The sequence below is a fragment of the Bufo gargarizans genome, chromosome 7 (assembly GCF_014858855.1).
Source record: "Bufo gargarizans isolate SCDJY-AF-19 chromosome 7, ASM1485885v1, whole genome shotgun sequence".
Classification (NCBI taxonomy): Eukaryota; Metazoa; Chordata; class Amphibia; order Anura; family Bufonidae; genus Bufo; species Bufo gargarizans.
In genome coordinates, this window is record NC_058086.1 from 180685523 (window position 1) to 180710944 (window position 25422).

Genomic DNA, 25422 nt, shown 5'->3' on the forward strand with positions numbered 1-25422 from the left:
GGATATCTGGCTTTCACTGTGTTGAAGACCCATAACTGGGGATCCACGGATATTTTGCATATTACTGTTTCCCAGGGAGCTTTGCACTTTGGATTGCTTAAATGAGGCGCCACAGCTTTTTTTTGTAGTTGGTCTCCCTAAGATCAGTTGGACCCCTGAGGATGCCAGTTTGACCTGGCGATACGCGTGGGGCATGTTACCCGACACACCATTATCGCCCGTGTTTCTATTTGATAAGTATCTTGCATTATCTTTGATGCCATATTTATGAATTGTACATCTTTCTGGCGGTCTTTATGTTCTTATATTGAACTTGGTGTTTGTGTGTTGGACTCATCATTGATCCAAACACAATGTTCTAATTGCATACAATGGTTTTAACTTTTTGAGCTTTGTGTTGCAAACGATGGATTTTTACAATTGGACGTGCAGCGTGAGTATGTGGCGTTTCTTTCTTTTTGCATGGTCTCCCTAGGATCAGCTATTGTTTGACTTGATTGGCAGGATCAGGTTCCTTCATAGTCATTTCACCTGGCCCTATCAATCAAGGAAAGGGAGTTGCTGGCAGAATAAGCGGGAGGGGCTGGGTTGCACAGAGTCTTGATCCTGCCCTCAGTGCACTTAAACGTCTATTTGCATATGGATTAAAAGTACTTTTTCTCCAGAATGAAGCAACAGATCACTATATGAGAGGTATCATTACCTTCAGCTGAGCTAGATCTACAAGGCGTTGTGCCGCTTTTAACAGTGAATTTCCTGGTGGCAGATTCCTTTTAACATGGTACTAATATTTGTGTTCCCTCACAATGTATGTTACAGCTCAGTTACTGGTGACAGCTGTGGTCCTACGTTGTGTAGATGCTTTGTTAATATTTTTACTGTTTGTACCCACAGAGTATATAGCAAGGTGTAGTTTTACAGGGTGCAGAGTTAGCAGGCACTAGTATTATATATAGCATATGGTTCCCTGTTACAGATTTTTTATTGAGACCCAGGAACCCCAATGCAAAATGAAGTATATAGAGGAGACATGTGCTAGTTCTCTGGATTACACTCATCATCCAGCATTGGAGAACCCATTGTAGTAGATTGGTTGGCATGATCCTATATTCTTCTCCCCGATCTCTGTTTGGTAACATTTGGATACTTATGAAGAGGGAGTCCTTTTTCAGATTCACACCATCCATGGAGAACTTAGATGGAACCAACTTCAGCTTGACTTTTATGTTTCTGCTAGGTCCTACAGCAGCTGCAGAGCCCTTGTATGTCTACACCTTTAATGGCTGTTGATGGAATGTTGTTTGGCTGACATCTGTTCTTCTAGACTTCCCTGTCCACGCATCTATTTTCAGTGTGGAGAGAGGAGTAAGCTGCTGTTGGACATCTCTGGTTCTGGTGTATCTCCCTGTAGGAAAAAATGATTGGGTGTTGAAGTCCAACATACCCAATCCCTCATTCCCCTGAGATCATCTGTTGGAGAGAGTCAGCACACAGGGATCCATGCATGATAGTTAGCTGGTCACACCAGGTATTGCGGGTTCACAGACTTTAATCTTTATATGCATGGGCACCTTAATTTAATGGTCACGCTGTTAGCCCAGCAGTCCATGCCGACGCTGCTGCCCCTACCCGCAGGCACGGGCGCCGGGCTCTCTCTTTACCTCCTGCTGCCCAACGCTCCATGCCAGAGCTTACTTCCTGCTTGTGTCCTGTACTGTTTGTTAGGGCTTCCATGAGTGTGTCTCTCCTCCCTGGTGAGGCAGCACGTACACGTCCTCTATCTCCCCAGTCTGTGGCTGAATTGCAGGAAGTGTTTAAAGGTGCTTCCTGCCCCAGGAAGGCACCTGAGCACTCTTGGTCACTAGCTTGTCTAGTTCCTAGTGTGAAGGTGTTTTTGGAGTTTCTGCTTTTCTGTGTACCGGACCCTGCTTTTGGATTTATCGGATTTTACTTGTTTGCCGCCTGCCACTGACCTTGGACTTCATTTACGAACTTTGCTTTATCGCTGCCTGCGCTGGCTTTGGACTTCCTGACCACGTACTTCCCCTCGGTGCTTGCACCAATATCTCTGACCCCCTGGTCAGCTGCCACTGACTCGGGGACTGCTCTGGAGTGGCACCTGGCAACTACCCTAATGGCCCAAGCCTATCTTCACCATCAGAGACTCTAGTGACGACCAGGTAGATGTTAGTCACGCTCCACCAGGGTATAGCTGGTCAGTGGCACAGTGGGTCTGCACCCGCTTGCATAACACACGCTCCTTGTTTGTTAGCATAGATTTGCTGCAAGTAATTTTTCGGCCAAGTAATTCTTATGTTGCTGTGATTAGATGTAGCATGAGAGATAAGCATGTGGTATTTCTATCACAGAAGTATAGGAGCCAATCCCTATCGTTGCCGACCATCTGTATAGTAACTCAATTACTGTACATTTCAGTATCTTCCAGACAAATGTCAGAGAGGACAGTTTATGGACTGTGTCTGTATAGGCCGCGATAGATAGGTAAGAAATGCCCGTCTGCAGTCTTGGCAGCGACACAGCAGGGAGGGGGCTGTTGAGGCATATACTTGCAGCTGTAACATCCACCCAAATTCCAATGACCCTACAGAACCCTATGATGATCTTAGTTCAATGAGTTGAGACAAAGTAGTGGCCACAGCACTTGTCCAGATGGCTTTTGGGGGTGCACCTCTCCGGGTTGATCTCCCTCCACCTGGGGATCTTGTATACAGCTTAGTATTTTATGGTTGAAGACAACACACCGATAAAGTAGTTTAGAAAATTGCTTCTTTTATTGATTCATTTCAACACCAGTGGTACATAATATACATCAATGCAACGTTTTGGGCCCTTTTTAGTAGGTGCCCTTTTTCAATCTGTTCCGATGCTCTGATATGAGTGAATGGCCGCTTGTGCACTAGCTGAAAATGCCGGGAACTAAGTTCAGTGTGGTAATATTCTGAGGGTGATGTTCCAGCCATTTTATGGATTTGAAAATCCAACCATATTAATGGGGTTTTCCAATACTTTTATACTGATCGGTGATGGTCCCACATCCCGCCCTCTGCCGTCAGCTGTTCTGCAGTAGATGCGACACCAGCACTGTGTAATGGATGGAGCTGGAACTGCACATTGTCCATTGTGTGGTGGAAGCAGTTGGTTACTGCATTGAAGTGATTTGGAGCAACTCTGCGGTAACCAGCTCTTCCCGCTACACAATGGATGGACCGGTGTTGTTCTGGCACCTATTTCCGGTGTTGGGGCAACTCGAAAGCAGCTGAGGATAGCGAGGATAGGCCATCAATATAAATTATAAAAGCACCAGAAAACACCTTTAAGGTCTCATGTACGTGATTTGTATCCATTTTGCAGTCCGCAAACCGCAGATCTACAAAATTCGAATACCTGTCGTGTGCATGGCCCTTTCTTCTGATAGAACCGTCATTTCTTGTCCGCAAAACAGACAATAGAACGTGTTCTATATTTTGCCCAATGGCCTCACAGATGGGACTCATCAGTGTTCTGTCTGCATTTTTTGCAAACCCACAGAAATGAATGGGTCCACAAAAAATTTGGATTGGTCACGGACCAAAACAGTGGTCGTGTGCATGAGCCCTAAGCTGTATGAACCCGTCCATAAGGTTTGTATGAAATAAGAAGTACGTGTCTTGAGTGTTGGTAACGGGGCAGAGGTTTTCCATCATTGGTTTTCTGATAAGTAGATTCAGGGCTCACAACGTTCTTCTCCAAAGTGTGGATTAAACCCGACCCCAACAAAAATTTTGGCACTTGGATTCAGTTACATTTATGTCGCCCCTTTCCCCCCCCCCCCCTCCACCACATCTTTTTCCAGACTCTTTCGCCAAATGCTTTGATTTCTTAATGATCATAAAATGACTATAACTAATTGTTGTCATTTTATAGATTGACCAGTTGAAGCTGGAACTGTCAAAGAAGGAATCTGAACTCCTTGCCTTACAAACCAAGCTGGAGACTCTTGGCAATCAGAACTCCGACTGCAAACAACACATTGAAGTACTTAAGGAATCTCTTACTGCCAAAGAACAGAGGGCTGCGATCCTTCAGACGGAGGTACGTTCATTCACTGACTGCAGCGCCTTCATTAATCACGGCTTATATTGTGAATCTGCTCTAACCTATTCTGACAGATTAAGTAATTGTTTTTTTTTTGTTTTTCTTTTTTATTGGCCCCTACTATGAGAAAAATGCTGAAATGACTATTATGTTGAAAAGGATAACATTACAAGGTGGAACTTGAAGGAGTTACGGGCACTTTTATTTAACAGGACCGGCTGTTTATTAGCCTAATTACCACAAGTAGCAAGAATGTGCAAATGATAAAGCATATTTGAAAGGGTTGTTCAGTTTCAGCAAAAAAAAAAAAAAAGACAGTGGTGGGAAAGGCCATAAAATAACAAGTAGTAATACTTACCTATTAGATCCAGTGCTGCCGCTCCTGGCTGGAGTGATGACATCACCAAAAACACAACTGCTGCAGCCAATCACTGTGTTAGGGTTTTTATAACACATCTGACCAATGTAGCATCAAACCCGTGTGTTCAGAGGCTGAGCAAGTTTGAGTCTGAGCGTTAGCTACTTCTTATATGTATCAGACCACCAAAAGAAACCATTAAGTTTGTAGTGCCTCTTCTACAGACTGTAACTATTATGCTTGTGTACCACTTCAAAGTGGTTTTCCTCAGGATAGGTCATCAATATCAGAATGGTGAGGGTATTACACCCATCTTCCCCGTCGATCAGCTGTTTTGGGAGGCTATCAGCGACCTAAACAGTAAACATAAGGCTCTGTTGACTGTGCCGTTTTCGGCAGCGGCATACTGTACTGCGGCTCAGGTTATATTCACTTGACTGGGAGCTGAGCTGCACTTAAGGCGACACGGCCTCTTCACAGTGGACAGAACCAGTCCATTATCCAGCACTTTGGTTTGCCAAAGCCATTTACAGCCCAGTGCTATAGGCCCTTAGTACCCTAGACCCCTTCCCTATAGGTACAGTATGTACCGGAGAACTCCTCCCTGGGCTCTGGGTGTACGCCAGACCACTCCCGGCATCTTCTCGTACAATCCATTTGAATATTGCAGATTATCTTCTTTCAGCTTAAAGGGGTTGATCTGAATGGGAACCTTTCCTACAGACTCTACGGCATGGCCAGACCTACGGTAATAATCATACCAACCTGACCCTCTGCACTGGGTCCCAGCTCCATCGCTGCCCCGCCAGCTCTGCAGGTTCTGGGTCTCCCTGAGTCACGGATCACGTGATGTATGGGCGTTATGTCATCACTGTAGTCAGTCATTTGGCTACAGCAGTCACGTGACCCAGCGTCAAACCGGATGTTGATATGAAGAGACCTGGGACTTACACAGGGGAAGTGATGGAGCCAGAAACCAGAGGTGGGAATCGGGTAAGGGTGATTACCAACGTGGATCTCTCTTGGTTTTCATCAGTTGAATACAGCTTTTTTGATGGTTTATGCAAATGTGCCTCATAATGGACATTTCTCTGGGGTTTTGTGGGATTTCTTGGGTGGATTAATTTTCGATAAAGACTATCTATCTATGTATCTAATTAATATAATCGAAATTGTCTATATGTCTATCTATCTGTTATACATCTATCTATCCATTTGTCTATCATCTATTTCTCATATCTGTCTATCTCATATCTATCTATCTATCTATCTATCTATCTCATATCTATCTATCTATCTATCTATCTATCTATCTATCTATCTATCATCTATCTATCTAATTAATGTAATCTAATGAATTATGTGTCTATCTATCTAATTAATAGAATCTAATCTATCTATGTATCTATTTGTCTATCATCTATTTCTGATATCTATCTATCTATCTATCTATCTATCTATCATCTATCAATCTAATGAATGTAATCTAATTAATTTTGTATCTATCTATCCATCTAATTGTCTGCCTATTTATCTATTATCCTCTCTCTCTTTCTCTCTATCCACCCATTTATCTGTACACACATGTAGTATGAGTTCAGGGCTTTACAGACATGAACATATGAGGTGTCTGTGTGCGGCGACTATTTCCGGATGTTTGTTAGGATTACTATGGATATGCGAGGTCTAGGCTGCCATTTGTAGCTCTCTTTTTTTATTAAACCTTGGTAAGTCCAAACCAAACACACTAACAGCTTTATGATTTATTAGTTTCCAGCTGTTCCAACTCAATGAGCAAATAAGAAATAGCCCTTTCTATATTTGTAATGAATTATTGACATTCACAAGGAAGCCTCAGATCGCTGCCATAAAAATGTGTTCTGCGAGTTAGCTGGATGGAAACCACATCCTTTACCTGGATTACATTTAAGTTCAGACACATTGGAGCATAATGCCATTATCAACGATACAGCATTTACATTGTATTTAGGCAGCAGCGCTGTGTCGTCCACCGCAGGACTGCAAATGAACATTGATTGTTTTCCCATACTATCAGCCCAGGATTCATGTGTGCTCAGCCGTGGTTCGGACAGCCGGAGCATAAAATATAATATTTCCTGAAAAGAACAATTAAACTGCAAATATTTCATTTAGGACTTTTTGGAGATGATGAAATTGAAAGTTTACTTAAAGGTGTCATGGTTTTCAGCAGCCAGGTATAGAAGAATCTGAAGTACAGATGTATCATTCTCTAACTTGACACTTTACACATTAGTGAAGTTGCAGCAAACTTTAAATTGACACTTAAAGGGGTTTTCCATTATTTTGTTTTAACTGATGACCTATTCTCTGGATAGGCCATCAGTATATATGATCTGTGGGGGTCCCACACTCAGGACCCTGGATCTTACAGTAGCCCTGCAGCTTTCTTGCACTTTTGGCTGGGCCTTTTGATGTCATGTTCATAGGTCCGATGGTCTAGGCAAAGCTCAGCCTCATTAAAGTGGATAGGTCATCAATATCAGATGGGCGGAGGGCCGACACCTAGGACCTCCGCCAATCAGCTGTTAGAAGAGGCTGGCGCTCCGTGAGCACAGCGGCCTCTTCCTAGGCCGGTGACGTCACTGTACATCGGTCACGTGGCCTAGTTGCAGCTTAGCCCCTTTAAAGTGAATGAGGCTGAGCTGCAGTACCAAGCACTGCCACTATACAATGTAAGGTGCTGTGCTGAAAAAGCTGCAGGGAGTTAGATGTGCCCACCAGAGCTCCGGTGAGCGCGGCAGCCCCCTGTAACAGCTAATCGGAGGGGGTCCTGGCAGTCGGTGGTAATGATGACATATCCTGAGGATAGATCACTGTGTTTACCTGGATAATCCCTTTAATTTTAACCTCTCAGTCGTGTGTCATGTCCAGAACATGGCATAACGGGGGTTTGCAAATTGCTACTTTGTGGGGTTTTCTATGCAAATGGCATTGGTGATTTGACTATACACCCTTACAAATAACTATCGCCAATTCACACCATATTAACACTTATAATAATGTTTATAAGTTGCCCCATTACTAAAGATTTAAAAAATGTGTGTGCGGGAAAAGGCGGCGGTGAGTATCGGCATGAATAGCGCATTATAGCAAAAAAGACATTATATAGCATTTCCAGAATGTGTACGTAATCCAAGCAGATACTAGAGGTATGGATCCCATAAAAGGCACAGTGCATACAATATAACCTTCATGAATGTGTCTGAGCAGAAGTACCCAATGTCCAGAACATCATAACATTATAAACCACCCCAGCAAGTGCACAGGTAATAAAATGTAAAAAAAATTTGTGTGAAGCTGCACTAATGTGTCAGATAGCCAAAAGCGTGGTGCTCACAGCTGAGTAGTTTCACCCACTCTACATATAAATTGCATATAAAAGTAACATCTGGGCACTCACTGACATGTGTGTCAATTGAAAGCAATTTATTGATACAAATAGATAATAAATAATAATAGATACAAATTAAAACTGTGAAGATAATATGTTCAATAAATTGCTTTCAATTGACACACATGTCAGTGAGTGCCCAGATGTTACTTTTATAGATGATAAAATGTATTACCCATAGCAAACTCTGGTGTAAATGATAGTAAATCGGTCAGGCAGCTGGAGGCCACACCCCTCCCTGTAAACTCCACCCACTTTACAGAAGTGAAAAGACGCCAATGTGGCATCCCTCTTAATTTTGGACTTTTTAAAGCCACATTAGTATGTTAAACGATTAATACATGCCCCTCACTATGTAATAAAATCACCAAACCATGTATGAGAGGCTCATCAATACTAAAACCGATATATCCTACACACACGTGCATTCATACTGTATGTATTTTAAGCTTGGGGCGCCAAACAATTCCAGTTGATGTCATTTTTATTTTTTTAATGCTTTCCAGAGCTGTGACTTTTCCGAAACAACGTAGTTTATTGGTGTGAAATCCTACGAGTTGCATGGCTTTTAGCACAGCAGATATTTCTCATTCTTTGGCTCTGGCGTAATGGAGCATCTACGTTTGAAACATGCTGGGTGTCTGAGGGTGACGGGGCTTGCTTATTCTATGGAGAGTCACAAAGTGTTAATGCTTTCAGCCTGTGTGCTCTGTAGGCGTCCATTAATCAAGCTATTTCCATTCCATTTGTTAGGCGATGTATACTGCGCTGCTGCTTTTCTACTTATTAATGTATCTATTTTTTCCACTTTGTCTTCTGTGTTGTTCTAAATTATGCTTTTAGTATTACAGTTTGTAAACTTGTATCTCTAGAATAGGGGGGGTGGGCACAAAAACAACCAAGTAAACTGTGCTTCCCTAGTCTCTGATCGGATCAATGCATGGCTTAAAGAGCACTGGTCAGCTGGATCAAACCTGTTAATCCAGGCATGCTGCCTGTTAAGGTTGATCCTGCTGATTAAAATAATATATATCTTGGGAAAATCACATGCAGTGTTCCTGAGAAAAAAATACTTTTATTCTTTAGGTGAGTGGGGGCTTTGCTGCACCAAGGGATGTGGCCAGCAGTGAAAAGCTGAGGAGCTGAGTTGCACCGAAGGGCTAGGCCCCACTCCTCAGTGCACCGAAGCCGTAAAGGATAAAAGTCTTTTCCCCCAGTGGTCTCCATGACACCACATCCTGAGACCAACTTCCTCTGATAGGAGCGGAAAAACACAGAGGTTTATATCCCAGCTGTCCCCTCCATCACCAGTGTCTTCTCCTGTTTACCTAGTTTATGCATTCCCTCCCATTCCATTGATTCCCAGGGTCCTCCATAAATTTCAAAGAGAAAAGGTATACATTGATCCTAGTGGCTCCCTCCTGGCCCAAAATGAGTTTGTTCGCTCTATTGAAATCCCTCAGCCCAGAGGATCCCATTCTCCTCCCTCTGAGATCAGAGCTTCTATGTCAGGGGCCCATCATTCATCCCGATATCAAAATCATGAAGTTGTCAGCTTGGATTCTGAGGAATCTATCCTTTTTAAAATTAGGTTTATTTGAAAGAGTTGTAAACACCTAATAAAATACAAATTAAGCATATTTTAAGATCTGGAAAAAAAATCGCTTCCTGGTGTGGGGAGAGATTTGATCAGTTTAATCCTAATGTTACTATGAGCTTAGATTAGATCTGGGACTCTCTCCCAATACCCTCAGAGTTCAAGTTTCGGCGTTGGGTGCCTTGTAAAACAACAACGTGGCGGAAATTCCTTGGATAGCTAGGTTTATAAAGGCAGCAGACAGACTTAGACCGACAATTAAAAACATGGTAGCCCCCTGGAATTTCAATACCGTTCTATCAGGGCTGACTTCTGGACCCTTTTTGAACCCATAGATGCCATATCCATAAAATGGCTCACTATAAAAACTATTTTTTGATAGCGATATCTTCAGCAAGATGAGTCTCTGAACCTCAAGCTTTGTCCATTCATGAACTTTTCCTTAGAATTTTACTAAGACAACTTAGTAATTAAGTTACATCCCAGTTTTTTACCCAAGGTAGACTCTACCTTTCACACATCCCAGGATATTGTCATACCCTCATTTTGTGCCAACCTCAAAAATGAACAGGAGTTTATATTTTATACTGTAGATGTTAGCCGGGCAGTTATGAAATATTTGGAAGTGACTAGATCTTGGAGAATTGACAAAAATCTCTTTATTCAATTTTGTGTCCCAAAAAAAGCAGCGCAAAGCTTTATTTCCCCCTTGATTAGGGTGGCCATTTATGAGGCTAATAGAGCTAAATGTAAAGAAGCCCCATCTTCTCTTAGAGCCCATTCAACAAGAGGTATTGCTGCTTCATGGGTTGGAAAGATCTTCAGCCTCCCTACAACAAATCTGTAAGGTGGCAACTTCGAAAAGAGTTCATACCTTCACCAAACATTACAAACTAGATGTTTTTTCTGGTGAAGACATGGTCTTTGGATGGAAAGTCCTGTGTGCTATTGTCCCCCATAATATAATTCTTTGTTCATTCTCATGATGTGTTGTCATGGAAACGACTGGGCAAATGAGTATTACACTCACCAGTAACCTAGTTTCCTGGAAGTCTCCATGACACCACAAACCTTCCTCCCTTTTTATTCATTATTTCCTTTTTTTAACCCTCTCTGTGTTTTTGGTGTCCTATCAGAGGAAGTGAGTCTCAGAATGTGGTGGCATGGAGACTTCCAGGAAACCGGATTACCGGTGAGGGTAATACTCATTTTCTCTCAGGAACTCTGCAATTATTTTTCACAATGCAGGTATCAATTTCATCAGCAGGATTACCACTACCAGGCAGCAGTATTCCTGGGTTGATAATAGAGTTGAACCTGCTAGATAGCTCATCAATATTTCATTACCAGAATTTTCTAAATTTTCCCCAGTTTCTCATTTTGTTTCACCCAAACCACTATCTGGGTACAATTTTCTGATGTACAGTCCCCTACATCCCTCATGTACTGTTTTAGAATGTCTGATCCGCTCCTCGCTCTCTCTGTGCCTTCTCATCATACTCATTGACAGAACCAAGACGGCCTTTCTCTACATTTATTATTTAATGACTTCATTCAAGGAGTGACATACTATGACCATCCATTCATCCTGGTTTCCCTTCACCCATTGATTTGTCTCTTTTTTTCTGTACCCATTACACACCAACCATCTTAGGTCATTTTGCTGTATCGGTTTCACAGTCCTTTGATTGACCTTGTTCCTTCAGCGTTTCTTTGTTTCCACCACAGTCCACGTGGTCGCCTTGCGTTTCTGTGACTTGTGCTTTTGTCTGGTGTCATTGCTTCCCTTCTTCCTCAGCAAGTTATGCTTTATTAGCAAATACCCCTAAAAATACTACTCCCGGCACCTACGTTTTAGTAGTTATATACTATGAGTCTGCTCTGAATACCGCAAACCTTCTGAAGGTCATATGTAAAAAAAAATGATATGCCAAGGAAAATAAAGTCCAGAATAGTGCGCTCCCAAAGAACACTATTTGGGGGATTCTATCTCTTCTTGGGGAGAGTGCCTTAATCTGTGTGAGGACCTTATAGACCATACATGCTCCTTTGGAATTCTGGGAAGAAAGGGATGCAAATGAGCTCTTTACAAGCTCGACCTCTAATGCAACCAGATGTAAGGCAGCTATCAAACATTGACTCATAGGACAGCTGCCTTACATCTGGTGGCATTAAAGGCAGAGTTTAAGAGCTCATTTGCATCCCTTTGTTTCCAGAATTTAATAGGAGCATGTATGGCCTATAAGTCTTCTCACACCGATTAAGGCAATCGCCCAAAACAGCTGTCTGCAGATGAGATGCTGGCTTATTTAATATCCGAGTCATGTCTCAAGGCCTATTTAAAGGGTCGAATATTGACTTATAGGATAGCTGCCTTACATCTGGTGGCATTAGAGACAGAGCTTGTTAAGAACTCATTTGCATCTCTTTCTTCCCAAAGAAAACTTGCATGATAATGATAATAATAAAACAAGTATTTAAAAACAAAACTGGTCTTTTATTAATAGACAAATGTTGCAAAATAAAAAAAACACAATCTAAGACTATACATTTTGGGGTTAAAATCCCTTCTCCAAGACAAAAAAGGACTTTGGATAGCACAGAGCATGTCTAAAACACTCTCCAACAGATGTCAATGAGGTTCCCTCCTGGCCATTGTGGCTATGGTCCAAATGGCTGCTGCGAAGCAGATCTCTTAATACTGCTATTAGCAGCTTAGGCAAATTAGCTGTCCCCATAATTATGTACAGATTTTTATTTATTTTTTATTGCGAAATAAGAAAAGAAAATATTAGAAAAAAGAAATACGTGTCACTATCTAGTTTTAATTACCGGTAGTAAGAAAAATATAGGTTATACATTTCCCTTTTAAGCTGATAACCCTAGTCTGTTTGCTCCTCACCAACTCTTGAATAGGCACCATGTAAGATAAGGCTACGGTCACATCTCCGCTAACCTCAGTTCACCTGATCCAGCATTGCCAGATGCAGTGCAGTTCACTGCCGGACCCCATCGCCTATAACGGGATCCTTTGAGAATCTGCTGGAACAACCTGCTGATTCATGTTACCAGAGATGTGAATGTAGCCTTAAAGGCTATGTACACCTTTGGGAGAATTTTTTTATGATTGCATATGACTCATTTTTGGCTAAAAATCATTTTTTCAGTCTTCATTAAAAATATTGAGCCATTCTGTCACAAGGGGTTAACTCTTTCTAGCTTTCACTTTGCACGGGTTATTTAATAAATCTTATCTCTAAATTACTGAAAGGTCATAAACACTTTATTTAAGCCTCATTATTATCAGTAAGATAATTGAGAATTTCCTATTGAGAATAAAATTTTAGCTATAATGAGTGTTTAGGAGGCCAGAGATCAGGAGCCATCAGGTTAACTACCTGATGGAACAGAGTAAAAAATTCTGATCCTGCTACTAGATAAATTCAAGGCTGCACAAAGACTGTGGTTCAAAAATTTTAATAAAGACCAATTGAAAAGAAAATAATACAAACCGGATTCCCAAAAAGTTGGGACTCTAAACAAATCGTGAGTAAAAACTGAATGCAATGATGTGGAGATGGCAAATGTCAATATTTTATTTGTAATAGAACGTAGATGACAGATCAAATGTTTAATCCGAGTAAATGTATCATTTTAAAGGAAAAATATGTTGATTCAAATTTTCACGGTGTCAACAAATCCCCAAAAAGTTGGGACAAGTAGCAATAAGAGGCTGGAAAAAGTAAATTTGAGCATAACGAAGAGCTGGAAGACCAATTAACACTCAGCTTCTCAGAGTGGCAGTGTCTCTCAGAAGCCAAGATGGGTAGAGGATCACCAATTCCCACAATGTTGCGCAGAAAGATAGTGGCGCAATATCAGAAAGGTGTTACCCAGCGAAAAATTGCAAAGACTTTGCATCTATCATCATCAACTGTGCATAACATCATCCGAAGATTCAGAGAATCTGGAACAATCTCTGTGCGTAAGGGTCAAGGCCGTAAAACCATACTGGATGCCCGTGATCTCCGGGCCCTTAAACGACACTGCACCACAAACAGGAATGCTACTGTAAAGGAAATCACAGAATGGGCTCAGGAATACTTCCAGAAACCATTGTCAGTGAACACAATCCACCGTGCCATCCGCCGTTGCCAGCTGAAACTCTACAGTGCAAAGAAGAAGCAATTTCTAAGCAAGATCCACAAGCTCAGGCGTTTTCACTGGGCCAGGGATCATTTAAAATGGAGTGTGGCAAAATGGAAGACTGTTCTGTGGTCAGACGAGTCACGATTCGAAGTTCTTTTTGGAAATCTGGGATGCCATGTCATCCGGACCAAAGAGGACAAGGACAACCCAAGTTGTTATCAACGCTCAATTCAGAAGCCTGCATCTCTGATGGTATGGGGTTGCATGAGTGCATGTGGCATGGGCAGCTTGCATGTCTGGAAAGGCACCATCAATGCAGAAAAATATATTCAGGTTCTAGAACAACATATGCTCCCATCCAGACGTCATCTCTTTCAGGGAAGACCCTGCATTTTTCAACAAGATAATGCCAGACCACATTCTGCATCAATCACAACATCATGGCTGCGTAGGAGAAGGATCTGGGTACTGAAATGCCAGTCTGCAGTCCAGATCTTTCACCTATAGAGAACATTTGGCGCATCATAAAGAGGAAGGTGCAACAAAGAAGGCCCAAGACGATTGAACAGTTAGAGGCCTGTATTAGACAAGAATGGGAGAGCATTCCTATTTCTAAACTTGAGAAACTGGTCTCCTCGGTCCCCAGACGTCTGTTGAGTGTTGTAAGAAGAAGGGGAGATGCCACACAGTGGTGAAAATGGCCTTGTCCCAACTTTTTGGGGATTTGTTGACACCATGAAATTCTGATTCGACATATTTTTCCCTTAAAATGGTACATTTTCTCAGTTTAAACTTTTGTTCCGTGATTTATGTTCTATTCTGAATAAAATATTAGAAGTTGGCACCTCCACATCATTGCATTCAGTTTTTATTCACGATTTGTATAGTGTCCCAACTTTTTTGGAATCCGGTTTGTAATTTTAACTCAAAATTAGTACAAATCAATAATAAAAAAGATTGCTCCCAAAGGTATACATAGCCTTTAAGCTACATTTTACTACCACAGATTTCTGTGGCCGCACCTTCCCTGGTGATTTCAGCACATTAGGAGCTGGGAACCATGATTACAGGGGAGGACTTTCTTCTAATAAGAGGTTTTTTGTTGAAACAACCCCGCTAAGTGAAGACGATACCTTCCATGCAGACTCCATGATTGCTAAAAACAGTTATATCCCCTTAATATATTCTATGTAAGGGCTGCACATAACAGAACCAAGTCCTCCATCCTACATATTTGCCGAAATGGTAAGAGAGATTGTTTTCATTAGGAATCTTCTGTATTCGAGAGGGTAGCGCACTACTGGCACAGTAACTACAAAGCTACGTCATGGACGCAAGCATCTGATTGGGTACCAAAGTCAACCTCAGCCATCTAATATTTCCATATGGCCTCTCTATGTACCCACACGTCTCTGTGCCCACACTTTCCATGTCTATTCAGTGTCTTGCCTTGGTATTTGCAGGACACCTGCACTCCTAAGAATTTGATCAGAATGCCCTTTAACCTGTTGGCATATGGGTTGAGTGTTTTATTGCCCATTTACTGCCCCTTTAATTTTCTTTTGTCCAAAGGCTCTTTTTGCTTTGACACGGAATCCTAGCTGTTTGAATACTGGACAAATCATGTGTCTTACATTTCCTTTCACTCTTTACTGCCAATAGGATGAAATTACCACGGCCTCTTTTATGTCGAATGCCCGTTTGTGAAATAATTGTAAGAAAATATCACCTGCTGAGTCAAGCTTTATTACTTTGCAGCACCCTGCTACATATTAGATTTGGGTCTCAATCTGCAGATGCCCATTACTTATTCATGGTTATTATAGAACAAAACTCATGATACCGGTTATGGATATTCGTTAAATGGATCAATGTAATTGGTAGACGCTACAGAAGCTTATGGATTAGAATATATGCCTGTCCCTATTATTTTATTTGTGGCCCTAATCCAACTCTGGTTGTAATTATTTATCTGGCAGTTCTTTAGACAACTTTTATTCTTTTATTTTTTTGATCAATTTTTTTGCTGAATATTTTGGGCTACTGCGAATGCTGTAAAAATAATTTAAAAGTTTTTCACCTCACAAATCCTCTGCCACACCTGTTCCAGTGCTTTTTGGGTTCCCAATGGCCTCCGTTTCCTGGTCCCTTTCGTAAAACATGAAATGACCACTCAGCTAATCATTGGCGGCAGCGGTGATCAGTTGATTTCCCATGTTGAGTTGGCCTAGATGGTAGAACAGGAGCAGCGAGAGATTGGTGCTGTGAATATGACTTTTTTTTTTTACAGCATTTTGACCCCCAGTAAAAATGTATTAGCCAGACAAACCCTGCTGCCACAGTATGAGAGTGATGACCCTGATTGAATCACTCACTATATTGCAGACGCCTTGTGATACGTTCTTAAGATAAGCCTCTGTGAGATTATTATTGTAACTATTGATGCTTCTGTTAGGATACATTATGGAATTGCTTAGAGTTGTCACAACATGACAACCCTTTTGTCGGTGCAGGGATCAACCAATTAACATTGGTTCTGGCTTCGGAAAAACTCCTGGCCTCCTTGCAACCAGCTTATCTTGGCAAGAGAACTTGACACAGGCCATAGATTTGCCCTTCAGTGACCAATACATGGTAAAAATATTACATCAGCCATTCAGATGAATCGCTGATGTAGTTATACATGGATGGGTGGTTTCACCTAAGTTAGATCTGCTCTTTTTAGTGGGTTTCCACTCTACCCAATAGATAGGATAAAGCAACCTGTAGCTTAGGTTGTATATTGCAGTTACTTTTTGTCTGTTAAGGGGAGTGACTCTTTTAATAATAATATATTAGGGAACTATTATTTAAGCATCTTGTAGACTAACTTAAAGGGGTTGTTTTCTTCTAGAAACAAAACCACACCTGCCCATGGCCTGTGTCTGATTTGCAGCTTAGCACCACAAAAGTCAGTGGGGCTGAAGTTCCTTTTTCAGACACAGCCTGTGGACAACTTTTAGGAATATAATAGCTGCAATGCATTTAGAAAGTCTTCAGACCCTTTCTCTTTTTTTGCATTTTAAAGTTTTTCCCCATCAATTAAAGCAGAATTTAAATTTTTGCCAATTTATTTAAAAGGAAAAACTAAAATTTCTCATGAACATAAGTATTCAGACCCTTTGCTATGATGCTTTAAATTGAATTCTGAGGGCCTCCAATTTCTCTTGGTCATGTTTAAGATATTTTTATGCCTTGATTGGAGTCCACCGACCTGTAGTAAATTCAGTTGATTGGACATGATTTGGAAAGACACAGCCCTCTCTGTATGAGGTCTCACACCTGACAATACATATCAGAGCATAAACCAAGCCATGATGAGGAAAGAACTGCCTGTAGAGACCAGACACATGATGTTATGGAGGTGCAGATCTGGAGAAGGGTGCAAAAAGATCTGCTGTACTGAAAGTTTCCATAATTTTTAAATGGAAGAAGTTTGGAACTACCAGAACTCTTCCTAGAACTGGCTGCCCCAGCAAACTACAGTAAGTAATTGGGGAGAAGGGCCTTGGAAAGAGAAGTGACTAGGAACCCAATGGTCACTGTGGCTGAGTTGACCTTCTAAAACTTCCAGAGGGTCAACCATCATTGCACCACTCCCACCAATCTGGGCTTTATGGCAGAGTGGCCAGAAAGAAGTATCTCCTCAGTAAAAGACACATGAAAGCCCACTTGTAGTTTGCAAAAAGGCACAAGTACTCTCAGACTGTGAGAAACAAGATTCTCTCGTTTGATCTGATGAAACGAAGAATAAACGTTTTGGCTTCAGTCCTAAGCGCCATGTTTGTAGGAAACTAGGCACTGCTCATGACCTGCCCAATACATTTCCCAAAAGTGAAGCATGTTTGTGGCAGCATCATGGCGTGGGGTTGTTTTTTGGTGGCTAGAACTGAGAGACTGGTCATGCTTAAAGGAAAGCTAAATGAAGCAAAGTACAGAGATATTCTTAATGAAAACCTGATCCAGAATGCTCTGGGCCGAAGACACAGCCAAGACAACCCGGGAATGACTATGGGACATCTCTGTAAATGTCCTTGAGTAGACCTCCCAGAGCCCTGACTTGAACCCAAATAAACATCTCTGGAAAGATCTCAAAATGGCTGTCCACTGATGGTCTCTATCTAACATTACAGAGCTTGAGAGATTCTGTAGGGAAGAATGGCAGAAAATCCCCAAATCCAGGTGTGCAAACCTTGTGACAACATAGCAGACCGGAGGCTGTAATCACTGCCAAAGATGCTTCAACTAAGTCCTGAGTAAAGGGTTTGAATACCTATGTAAATGCAAGATTTTAGTTTTCCCTTTTCCTTAAATTAGCAAAGATTTTTTTAAATTCTGTTTTCACATTGTCATTGTCATTATGGGGTATTGAATGCAGAATGATGGGGGGAAACTTGTTTTTTTTTTTCAAAAAATTATTACAAGGTAGCAACATAACAAAATGTGAAAAGTGAAAGGGTCTGTACAGTTTCCAAATTCATTGTATGTTTTTCCCAATCCCTTACAACCAATGCAGGGATCATCCCATCTACTTTTGCCTCATTTCTGAACTTTTTTTTGTATTTTTTATTGTACATGTTAGATTGAGTGCCCTTTCCTAGTTCATTCAAGGTAAATGCGATAAATGTTTAGCATTCATCCCAAAGAGCAGGGAGTTTCAATGTATCAGGTTTGGTACTGTGGATTTATCCTATAACGGGTTTGGTGATGTGAAGGCTTAACACTAGGTGGTGTTTAGGAAATGCTGGTATAATGTTATTAGGCCATTGAGCAGTTTATCCAGTAAAGTGCCTGATATCAGAATGAATTGTCTTGTTCAGGGATTGGAGGGATTCAGTTCTTTTGAAAGTTAAGACTAGACCATGTACTAAAGACATGTTTAGCATGAACTGCCAAGAAACTCTCTGGAAATGCTCTGTGTTTCTGTGTATAACTCTGGGAATCTCTATACGTCTAATATATCACATATCTGCAGTGGAAAAAGATTCAACCACAGTAACCCTTTATTGGGTCTTGTCTACTTGTGGTGAATGCATAGTTTACCACAATAAATGGTGGACCATCACACAATTTCAGATTTATTAATATTGGCTTAAATAAAGATAACTAAAACCTAGAAGACCTAATCTGAAGATGGGCCAAAAATATCACTCTGTTTGATTTTGGTGCACCTTGGCCAAAGCTAGATGCTGTTCTCTTCCTTACACCACGTCTTGAGTGGTTTACTTTAGACCAGTATTTTGAGGAAGAAAATGGCACACACCATTAAAGGGGTTGCCCATGCTACAGATGGATGACCTATCCTCAGGATAGTGTAAAAATAGAAGATGACAGCAGCATATCCAAATAAGGGTCCTTTAATCACCAAACATCCATGAAAAATTTACAAAAAAGTGCAACGTTTCGGCTACGCAATTCTGGGAGGGAACAACCTGCCTGACCTCTGCGCACTCTGGCATTGCTGGAGGTTTGTGAGGCTCCGTCAGGCCCCATTCACTATAATGGGGACAGCTGGGGACCCGTTCACATTCAGGCAATGAGAATCAACCAGAAGAAAACAGCTGCAGTTTGTGTCCGTTCCATCAGAGATTAGTTATTTTTCTCCCATCAGAAATAACTTATCTCTGACTGAACTGACACAAACTCATGCTCAAAAAAAGACAATTTTAAGTGCAAACTGATGCTAAGGGTACTTTCACACAAGCGTTTTTGTTTTCCGGTATTGAGTTCCGTCCTAGGGGGTCAATACCGGAAAATAACTGATCAGTTTTATCCTAATGCATTCTGAATGGAGAGCAATCCGTTCAGGATGCATCAGTTCAGTCCCTCTTACGTTTTTTGGCCGGAGAAAATACAGCAGCATGCTGCAGTTTTCTCTCCGGGCAAAAATCCTGAACACTTGCCAGAATGCCGGATCTGGCATTAATTTCCATTGAAATGCATTAACACCGAAACCGGCCCCAAGTGTTCCAGCAAAACGGATCCGTTCTTTCCGTTCGCGCATGCACAGACCATTACATCTGTGGGAAAAAAATATATACTGGATTCGTTTTTCTGGATGACAACCGGAAATGCAGATACGGTATTGCAATGCAAACGCATTCGTCTCACAAATGCATCCGTTTGCATCCAGATTGCCGGAACTGCCTGCCGGAATCCTCTGCCGCAGGTGTGAAAGTGCCCTAACTGAACATAACCAATGCTCAAAATAAAGGATCCGTTTTTTTCAGTTCTTCTGACGGATCAGAAGAACGGAAAGCTAAATGGTTATGTAAACCCAGCCTTACAGACACAGAGGAGCCTCCTGTGATGTTCAGAAGCGGTGTCGGAGCAGTTCTTTTTATCAGGCTCAGGAGCTCAGCTATCTCTGACAAGCCTCCAGTTCCTCTCTGCTGTCTTCTGAGCTTCTGTTTCCAGGGATCTTGCCTGACAACAAGCAGTGGACTGCAAGTTGTGGACGTGAGAACCCTTAGTGGCCATGCCTTTGCAGCTTTTTCTCAGGTGGATGCTGACATATTTTTTAAACTAAGTAATTTAGAAATTTGCTAGTTACACCATTCTCACATCATTCTTGTGTGAGCGTACATTGACTCTTTCAAATTGATAAAATTGTCCTGTTTTGCGTGATCTATCAGAGAAATTTAATATTTTATTGTCGGACAAGCCATATAAATGTAACATAAGTAAATGCATACTATTAGATACCTCTACTTAAACACAGATGATGCAGATTTCCCATCTTTCAACTTCCAAAATCTAAGACCCTGTTATGTTGTATGTCTCTTATATGAAGTTTTATCATAAATATTAGAATTTGTGTTCTTCTATCTGCTTTTAGGCAACACTAAGATTTGTTTGTAGAACATTTCATGCTGGAGACCACCAGCATCCGTCTGTCTGGGAATCCTTGAGTCAGTGTTACGTTAGGTGAATCACAGGGGGTCCGTCTCCCGTTACATGTTCTGTGCCCAAAGACGTTTGATGGATCTCTTTTGGCTTTCCTAGTCCGGCTGCTTTCCAACACTCAACAGTTTTATGTGGCACAGGGCTTTGGGATAAATCATTAGCCGAACAATAAAGCTATGTTAATTTGATTAAAAATCATATAGTTCCCGTCGATGTACAAGGATTTAGCACACACTGCCAAAACACACAAACTCTCTGCGTCTGACTTGCAAAATAAAAGTGAGTAGTGTTTCTGATATTTGCTGTTTTATGGAATTTTTACCGTCGGAATGGATTAATAATTGCGAGCACTGCTTTCAGTTGTAATTTGTGTGCTTCATTCCACTTTTGGGAGTTTCTGGTGAGCCCTTTTGAAGCTGCATAGAGATTTTACTAGATTTAAAAGGTATACATTGTAATTACGAACACAGACTAATGTGCAGTGAAGAGGCTTACAATGTTCACCATGTTTCTTTGTGAAGAGATTTAGATGATCATAGATGATCATCACAATGTCTAATATGTGTGACATGCCAACTTCCATCAGGTAACGTAATGCGGAGATATTCTTCCATAAAGGTAACTCTTCTAGGGGAGAAGACCAGAACATGTAGCTACGACTAGTGCAGAACTATAGAGACTGTGTGGTATCATACAAGCACTTAATAATATTAATATTTGTTAATGCTTGAAGAATAATTGGACTTTTTCCAAAGTCAACATTTTTGAAAAGTTTCCCAATTTAAACCCACATAAACTATTTACTTTTTGGTTAACATTTTGACTTAATGATTCACTGTGTTCCATGTTATTTCTTGTGTCCTCAATTCATATACATTGATCCTTCCAGAAATTTTCAGATTGCCCTTGGAAACATACATCAGTTTAGGCCCACAGATATGTCATTTAACAGCTTAATGCCATGTTCACATTTTTCTCACAAACATTTCCGGCAGGCTGTTTCTGAGTTCACCGGATCTGGCATTGCCAGATTTTCTAGGTTATGGCCGGATCCCCATTGACTGCAATAAGGTCCGGCGGTGATCCAGCTGCTTTCTGCATAAAAGCCGCTTTGTCCGAGCGACAGCCGCTTTTTTGCCGGATAGGGCAGCCAGTTCATCTCTGACGGAGATGTTACCATCACAGTGTCACCATCATCCAAGCTATCATTCTATGGCAGCAAGAAAACAATACCCTTCTGCATTAAGCGTTAAGGACCTGCTCACACTGTGGATCTTGACACCAGTTTCTGCCTCTGCCCCGTTGAATGGTGCTAAATCGCTAGTGGACACCCAACGTGACTTCTAATGGTGGCTGTGTCTTCCTGGCACGGTTGTGGCTTTATACCACCTGCCTGCGAACATAAGCTCCACCTGCCATTGAAAACAGAGGGAGACAGGCAACACATGGCGGCCAGAATTTTGGCACAAGTCCATGCCCAAATTCAGATGGCAAATTCCACTGTGTGACCGGCCCTAAAGGAGTACTGGCTTATCACTAGGGGCATAGTAGTGAACTAAGCTGGAAATGTGGGCTACAGTATAAATATCAGATATGTTTTATTGGTCTTTTGTCTTATTTTGTCTGTTATGTGTTCTGTGTACATTGCTTTGAACTTGTTGCTCTTCCTGGCAGATTCCTGTGTGATGAGCAGTATCGGCAGTCTGCCCGGAAGTACACACACGATGATACACATCAACGACATAGCTGTGGTCTTGTGTTCTAGTAACAGTTGACGTTAATGAACATAGCTGGAAGTGGAGGGTTAGTCACTAAGTGATCCAACAAGTGGTTTCCCATCTAGTGTGGGATTTTATGGGGAATTTAAAACACATGGAGGATACCCCTGCATTTAAGAAGTAATTTTGTTTTTACTCCAAACCAAAGACTTTAAAGCAAATTGTTTAAAATCCTTCAATATAATTTGACTTATCAAGTCATGAAGAACTGATTGACTATAACCAAAGTTAATCTATAGCAAAAGATTGCTGATGAGATGTACCAGTCTAGCTTTCTCTAGAGGTTGCAGACAAATCGGTGCAACAGAATGAATTTTGTCAGCTACATACACTAGCATGATCAGTGAGCTGAGTCCCATACATCAAATGTACCCATAGGTCTCCCTTGCCCTGATGGAGGCCAATAAAGTGTCCTTTTGGTCTCAATCAGACCTGTTTTCTTTGAGAAAAAATATATATACTGCAGAGAATATCCCTCCAGCCCCAGTGCTAAAGACATATTTGGATAGACATTACATACATTCAATGACCAAACATACAAGAGAATGCAGCACTATATACCTAGTATACCCACAGATGTCTTCTCTGATAATACACATTCTTTTTCCTTGTCTTCTCCATTCAGACCAGACCACCATGATGATTTCTTTCAGCCATGTCTCGTCTTTGCAGAGTTTGCCACACAGACATCTTGGGTTACTCACTTTTCCATCATCCTCCCCCTCCTGGTGTCCCGACAGTGTTATCCTGTAGCTACCCTCAATACTATGCCCACTGTGCTCCCCAATGCCCCCAAAAACTAAACTGTGGATAAAATAATGCCTTACAGATAGCCCTGCATAGTAATAGTTCTCCCAAAAGTCCCACCAATAATAGGTCTCCTCAGAGTGCCCTCATTAGTAATAGTCTCCTACAGTTCCCCCAAAAGTGATAATGCTCCCTGAGATTGCCCCCATTTCTAGTAGTGCCTTCCATATTATGCCCACCAATAATAATGCCCCCAGTAGTAATAATACCCACATATTGCCCCCAGCAGTGATAATTCCCCTACAGTGCTCCAAATAGTAATAAAGCCCCCATAGTGCCCCCAAAAATAATAAGGCCCATGTAAAATGCTTCTCTATAGAGCTCTCAGTAGTAATAAGGCCTCTTTATAGTGGATAGAGTAGTAATAAAGCCCCTATCACCTCCTAGCACTTATAATGCCTCCTGTAATGCCCCCAGGAGATCTAATGCCCCTATAGTGCTCTCAGTAGCTATAATGTCCCCTGTATTGCCCCTAGTAATTCTAATACCCCATTTAATGCCCTTAGTAGTTATAATGCCCCCTGTAGTTCCCCCAGTAGTTATAATGCCCCCTATGATGCTTGCAAGAGTTATAATGTCCTTTATAGTGCCAAAGTAGTTATAATGCCCCAGTACTATTGACAAAGAAAAAAATATTAAAATACTCACCTGTCTCCTGCTCTATGCCACCATCTGTGATGCCTATGTTGTCACGCCAGCTGTGACCTGGTGCATGCAGTCACCATGATGTCATCTTTTCACAGCCGCCTGTGTTGCTTGCCTGGTGGCTTGTTGCTTATAAGATTGAAGGGGGGTGATGAGAGTTACAGTATTCAAATGCAGGGCCCTATGCAAAATTTTGGGGTCCCAATCTTTAGATGTTTTGCCCTAGCAACACCCTGGAACACTGATGGGCACTTTGGGCAGTCATGGGCTCCCGGGAGCCTCGGGTCCCTGGCGGCCACTCAAAACAATCTAATTGTAATCCACCATTGAGCTTAGATTTTACAAATAAGCATTATCTGAATTAGCGGGGGCAAATTAGGTACTATTATGTGCTCTGGAAGGGCCCTTGACACACTTATGTAAAATGTCCTGCAGCAGAATCCATAACTTGACCTGCGGTGTTGATTTTAAATCCTCAGTTTGTCAATTTAAGAGTAAGACGTGACTTTGCGATGCAAAGGGTGAAATCTGCAGCAAACCCGCAGATTTTTTGCTATGAATTCCACAACTTCACATAATTTGGAATTCTAGAAGATACGTTGCAGATTTTGTGCAACCAAAAACCAAAGGCCACCCGTCCCCTGTGAACATAGCGCCCCTACGGTGTATTTTCATGTCACAGGCAAATAATGATTTTCTGAAATTTCAGTAAAAGCATAGCAGTTTTGCTGTGATTTCAGAAACAAGCACGTGGATAAACCCTGGCAGTCTATCTAGTATTAGCCTTCCTGACCAGTTGCCAGAAACAGGTGCTATTGGATTGCAAACAAGATGTGTAATTTAATCTTTGTTAATCCTTGGGCTTTATGTTGTGTTCCTTATTTTAATCCAAGGGACTGAATCCATTTAAAACTCTCCTTTGCATCTACACAAAGGAGGGAGCGATGTTGTGCTTATGGTTTCCTTTGAAAAACGATACATTGTTATGGTGATATTTAGAAAATAGATGGTAAATTAGACATGTCGCTGCTTCCTTGAGAAGCTCTAGCTTGCTTGCTAAGGCCTTATGCACACGACCATTGTGTGTTTTGCGGTCCGCAAAACACGGATGGCGTCCGTGTGCGTTCCACAATTTGCGGAACGGCACGGACAGCCATTGATATAACTGCCTATTCTTGTCTGCAAAATGTACAAGAATTGGACAAATTTTTTAATTTTTTTTTGCGGACCACGGAACAGAGCAACAGATGCGGATAGCACGCGGAGTGCTGTCCGCATCTTTTGCGGCCCCATTGTAGTAAATGGGTTCGCATCCAAGGCCGCAAATACTGCAGGTCGGATACGGACCAAAACAACGATCGTGTGCCTGAGGCCTAAGGCTGAGTTTACATCAGCATGCAGCCTTTCCGTTCTCCAGCTCAGTTATAGGAGCAGGAGAACGCAAAGGATGAATTCGGCACATAACGGAGCCTACGGACCCCATGGACTATAATGGGGTCCGTTAGGTTTCTGCTCAGAAGAAGATTTTTAAAACAGAGACAAAAGTTGTGCAGGCAGGACTTTTTGTCTCCACTTCAAAAATCTTCCTCTGAGCTGAAACCTAACAGACCCCATT

At 41.6% G+C, this 25422-nt stretch overlaps 1 protein-coding gene across 4 annotated transcripts in view; it reads left to right on the top strand.

Moving 5' to 3' along the window:
• Positions 1–25422, top strand: part of ERC2 (ELKS/RAB6-interacting/CAST family member 2) — an 881888-nt gene that overhangs the window by 196988 nt on the left and 659478 nt on the right. For all 4 annotated transcript variants that reach the window (XR_006390837.1, XR_006390839.1, XR_006390838.1 and 1 more), the window contains one exon: positions 3925–4092. Coding sequence is in view for 1 of the 4 variants with exons in the window: in XM_044300746.1 (XP_044156681.1) it covers positions 3925–4092 (168 nt within the window). In the remaining 3 variants the exon portion in view is untranslated. The remainder of the gene's footprint in view (positions 1–3924; positions 4093–25422) is intronic.